General features: G+C 43.7%; 1 protein-coding gene across 1 annotated transcript; it reads right to left on the bottom strand.

Moving 5' to 3' along the window:
- Positions 1 to 3,319: 3,319 nt before the first annotated feature.
- LOC108382220 (uncharacterized) lies at positions 3,320 to 5,473 on the bottom strand (the record flags this gene model as incomplete). Its single annotated transcript, XM_017638612.1, has 2 exons — positions 4,013 to 5,473; positions 3,320 to 3,967 (listed from the first exon to the last, which is right to left on the bottom strand). Coding segments are annotated over exons 1-2 (2,109 nt in total), but the record flags the coding sequence as incomplete, so codon positions are not given.
- Between the last annotated feature and the right edge of the window lie 77 nt (positions 5,474 to 5,550).

Raw genomic sequence — 5,550 nt, 5'->3', positions numbered from 1 at the left:
TATGGCTGACCGGATATAGAGAAAGAGAAACGGGTTGACATTTCGCACATTGCTTTGACGTTTCGTGAACATCACTGTATTCAGCGAAATGTCAGCACATTCTCATCATTGCCAGCAGTAAAAATGGTTTGCTGGCAAAAAGAAATTCACGGATTTGTATGTAAATCTTTTTTAAGCAAATCAATTTTTTTTTGTAGAAAATTAATTATGCTTGTCTTTATAAGCAATGAGGTTTAATAAAGAAAAAGTTTTCATTGGAGTACTTTTTTACCCAAGCTATTGAATTATAACCGGCCGTCTTCACATGCTAGCAAATCTCGCTTGCGTTCTATTTTTATTTATTTGTTTATGAAGTCTATCAACAGGATGTTCTTACAGAGTACAAAATTAAAAAAACTGATATAAGGTCGATTTTAAGCTGGATTTACATCACCTACATACAAATAAACGTTACAACGTTATAAACGGTAAGGCGAAGAGGACACCACCCTGAAGAACCCCTTGTTTAATTCTTCTAGGTTTTGAGGTTTCATCCTGACTGAGACTGACGACTGACGACCGACCACCGTTTGGGTCCCTGTGAAAGAGAGGTAGCCTCAATGTCTTCTAGTAGCGTGGAATGAGAAACGGTGTCAAACATTCCTGGAATCGACGTGGCGTAGATGGCTACACTCATTCGCTAGAACAGCCAATTTTGCTGGAAAATGTGGGCCGATTTCTGCCCAGCCCAGAAGCTTTTTCCTGATTTATTACGACCAGTTCTTATATATATGTAGCGCGGGGTGTGTGAAGCTATACACGAACGACGCTAGCTAAAAGACTTCAACTCCTGATTGCTTCTTGACGACTAACTTTATTTGGGAAAGGAAAATGTGATAAGGCAAAATGTTACATTAGCTCATTTTACATAACATTAAGAAAGCTCAGGTTGGAGAACAGTAGGTAAATGTACGTTTACAGAGTTGCTTACAAACTAGAATGTTAATGTTGGCGTAGTGTGGCCAGACATCCCGGGCCCGTTGAAAGAACCATCTTTCAAGACACCGGCAATAATGCAAGCTTGTGTACTGGACGACAGCAAACTCTAGTGGCGGTGCGAACATGTACAACACGAACTCGATTGTCCCTTCCGCTAACGACGGATTCAACACGTCCAAGCTTCCAACGGAGAGGCGGAATATTATCCTCATGTATCAGTACCATTGCTTCTATCGCAAGATTCGGTGATTCGGATGTCCACTTTGACCGACCGCGTAGTTCATTAAAATATTCAGCCGACCATCTTCGCCAAAACTGTTGCTTTACTGCTACGATTTGGTTATATTTGTCTAGATTGCTGATATTGCTAGTGTCAATTTGCTTCTCTGGTAATGCGCGTAAAGAATCACCAGTTAGAAAATGACCTGCGGTTAGAGCGCAAAAATCATTTGGGTCGGAAGACAATGGTGTCACAGGACGCGAGTTTAGAACTGCTTCTATTTATTATAGTATTAAGTTCTTCGAATGTAAATCTGGTGTTTCTCAAGGAGCGCCCCAATAGACCTTTGGCACTCTTCACCGCCGCTTCCCATAGCCCACCGAAATGTGGTGCTCTAGGCGGTATGAAATGAAAGCGTATTTCCTCTGGTGAACAATACGCTTGAATGGCAGCTTGTGTGTCGTCACTAAACATAAACTTTTTTAATTCGCGTAGTTTATTGCATGCTCCAACAAAGTTAGTGGCGTTATCACAATAGATATTTGAGACTCGCCCTCGCCGGGCAACCATACGTTTCAGAGCCTCCAAAAACTTATCAGTGGACAAGTCTGACACGACTTCAATGTGAGCTGCCTTGAACACCATGCAAACAAATATGGCTATGTATGATTTTGTAGGACCCGTGCCACGTATGCGAAGGTATGTGTCAATGGGACCACAGAAATCAATACCAACATTTCTGAACGGCTTGTCGGCGGTTAAGCGCACTGCTGGCAAGTTTCCCATTATTTGACGCTGTAGAGTTGGACGGTACCGAACACAGTGCACACAAGATCGAACAATATGGCGCGCTACATCTCTGGCATTAACGACCCAAAACTGTAACCTCAGTAACGCTACCAAAGCTTTCGGACCGGCATGGTAATTCCGTACATGGAGGTGGCGGAAATAATTGTTTACGAATTCTGAGTCTCGTGGTAGTAGTAGAGGCTGTTTCTGACAGGAGGGAATGTTAGCATTTTCTAGTCTTCCGCCAACCTTGATGAGTGCAAATCCCGACGAATCATCTAAAAATGGACTCAAATATTTTAAATTACCCTTTGTTAGTTTATACTTTTGCAGCAGACGAAAATCTTCTTGGAAATGTTGTTGCTGTAAATTCCATACGATGCAGTGCATAGCATGCGACAGTTCTTCTGGAGACGGCGACTGAGAATCGAATTTTCTTAGCTTTCTGCATGCTTTCGAAAATCGAAACATATATGCGACGACACGGAGGCAGCGATTGTATGAACTAAATTTGTTGATTGCTGTTATAAGCGGGTTGATTTCCACCGCAACAGTGAATGCAGTTTTGCGTCTCTCACTATTTACGACTGCCATATCGAGTTGGTTCTGGTTTTGCAGCGGCCACTTGTTCGCGTTGTCATGTAAGAAAGTTGGACCAGAGAACCATATTGACGACTGAAGCTCTGTCGTTGTACAGCCCCGTGAAACGATATCAGCAGGATTGCTCTTTGTTGGAACATGATTCCATTGGCCACCGATAGTTAATTCTTGAATGTCTGACACCCTGTTTCCGACAAAAGTTGATAACGTTGCAGAGTGCTGCTGAAGCCAATGCAACACAATTTGCGAGTCTGACCAAAAGAATAGTTTTAACTGTTTATCGTTGAAAAGGTGCTTAATTTTCGCATAGAGCTTGCTTAGTAAATGAGGACCACAAAGCTCAAGTTTTGGAAGAGACTGTTTCTTCACTGGAGCGACGCGAGACTTCGCGGTGAGCAGCTGAATGTTAACGTCACCTCTTCTGGTTTCAGTACGCACATAAAAGCAGCAGCCATATGCGCGAAGAGAAGCATCACAGAAACCATGTAACTGTATTTCCCTGTATTCAGCTTGCAGGCAGTAGCGGGGTACAGTCAGTGAGGAAAGAGAAGTGAGCGATGACAAGCAGTTTAACCATGCTTGCTGAAGTGCTTGTGGGAGGGACTCATCCCAGTCGATCTTTAGGAGCCAAAGCTCTTGGAGAATAATCTTTGCAACGATGATTAGCGGCGAAAGCAGGCCAAGCGGATCAAATAATGACGATGCAATAGACAGAATACTTCTCTTTGTTACCTTGTTACTGTTTGCTTTAGGAGTGAATGTAAAAAGAAACATATCGCTTTCTTGGTTCCAAGTTGTACCTAGTGCACTAGATACTGCATCTTCACGAATATCCAATTCCTTACAGCCTTGAACTTCAACAATATGGGGGTGGTTAGAATGCCACTTTGTTAGTGGGAACATTCCGCGACGAAGTATTTCTGTGACTTCTGCTTTAATTGCACGTAACGACTCAATGTCATTAGCTCCGCACAATAAATCGTCCACATAAAATGACGATTTGACTATTGAAGACCCCAGCGGCAGCTCTTCCTTATATAAATCAGCCAAATAGTGCAGACTACGAACTGCCAAGTATGGAGCCGACGCTGTGCCGTAAGTGACTGTATTCAACTCATATGTTTGCAATTCGTCATCGGGTGATGTTCTCCAGAGAATATATTGATATCTTCGTTCACTAGGCCGTATCAGCACCTGCCGATACATTTTAGTTACGTCTGCGGTCAATGCAAAGCGAAATTGGCGAAATCGGAGCAGCTGTATGAACAAGTCATCTTGAAGCGATGGGCCAACTAAGAGCAGATCGTTTAAAGAGGATTGCGATGATGTGCGACATGACGCATCGAACACAACCCTCAGTTTTGTTGACACGCTAGCTGGCTTTAAAACACAATGATGGGGAATATAATAGTGAGGACTATTTACCTTTGGTTCTGTCACTCGTCTCATATGGCCAAGATCTTCATACTCCTGCATGAATGCAATATACTGCGAACGTAACTCAGGCGACTGTAGAAGTCTACGTTCCAACCCAAGGAATCGGCGACGAGCAATATCTATGGAGTTACCGAGGCAGTCAGCTGCTTGTTTAAATGGTAAGCTGACTACAAGACGACCATTGGGGAGCTGATATGTTGGTTTTGAGTAGTACTCCTCGCACAATCGCTGCTCAGGCTGAAGAGGATCGCTTGGCGTATCAACAGCGTCGATGGTCCACAAGCGTTTCAGGTTTGTGTCGATGGACACGTTGTATAACAACATACATGCATTACGTAGAGCGGCTTGATGGTTCTGGTATCTGCCGGACACCACCCATCCGAGCAACGTTTTTTGAAGGGTGGGTATGTTTGCCCCTAACTTTATTTGCCCAACAGATAGCAGATCGAAAAATGTTTCCGTACCAAGTAAAAGGTCAACACGACGTGATTTGTTGAACGATTCATCAGCTGGTGGAGTATTAGCTGGTAAATTCCACTGCGAAGTGTCAATTTCACAATCGGGTTGATACGCAATGTGTGGCGTAATACAAAATTGCAACGAGAGTTCAAACGAAGTTAATCGGGATTTGATAGTAGTAGTGGCGCAGAAGTTGATGCTGGTGCGTGAGTCGCCAATACTGCGAATTTCAACGTGTTGCTTGTCTCGATGAAGGCGAAGCTTCTGGGCAAACTCTTCTGATATGAAGTTAACCTGCGAACACGAATCCAGCAATGCTCTGCCTACCTTGTACGTGCCCGAAGAATCTTTCACGAGAATCATGGCGGTTGCTAAAATGACATTGCCGGCTTGCGACAGATTGCTATGAGAATGCGTGATGGCAGCGACAGGTTGCGATGATGACGACGTTGTCGACGAATTCGATATGGATGGCTGTTGAGACGGCGGTGGTCTCTCATTGTGAAGCAATGTATGGTGCGAACGGCTGCAACTTCGACATCGATGCTTCGAAGGGCACTGTGCCATTCGATGACCAGTACCCAAACAATTAATACAAAGTCCACATTTTTTAATGAAATCAAATCTGTTGGTGGTACTCATACCTTTGAATTGTGAGCACTCTGCAAGTTTATGTTCCGAATTTGAACATAAAGCGCAGTGCGCCTTAGAAATGGCAAACGTTGATTGTAAGCGTTGACCTTGCTTGGCGTTAGATAGTAACCTTGCAGGTTCCGACTTTAAGTGCAGCGTAGTTCCACTAGATTGCAGGAACTGGCAGTGCCGTTCGAGTACTTGCGAGCATTGTTCCCAGGTGGGCAATGAATTCAAATTCAGTGCTTCGTTCCATTTATTGCGTGTTTGTTGATCACACTTTTCTATAACAATATAAATTAACATAGCCTGTGCGATAGTTGATCCGGAGCCTAGCGATGACAGTGAGCTGTACATTGCGGTTGCCTTGTCGAGTAGGCTACGCAATTGATGACCATCTGGTTTATTAACAGGCTGGAGTTTGAAAAGTGCAG

The sequence above is a fragment of the Rhagoletis zephyria genome, unplaced genomic scaffold (assembly GCF_001687245.7).
Source record: "Rhagoletis zephyria isolate East Lansing unplaced genomic scaffold, Rhagoletis_zephyria_1.1 Rzeph_scaffold_25831, whole genome shotgun sequence".
Taxonomy (NCBI): Eukaryota; Metazoa; Arthropoda; class Insecta; order Diptera; family Tephritidae; genus Rhagoletis; species Rhagoletis zephyria.
The sequence above is the reverse complement of the archived record's forward strand: the minus strand, read 5'-3'. Positions and strand labels throughout refer to the sequence as shown.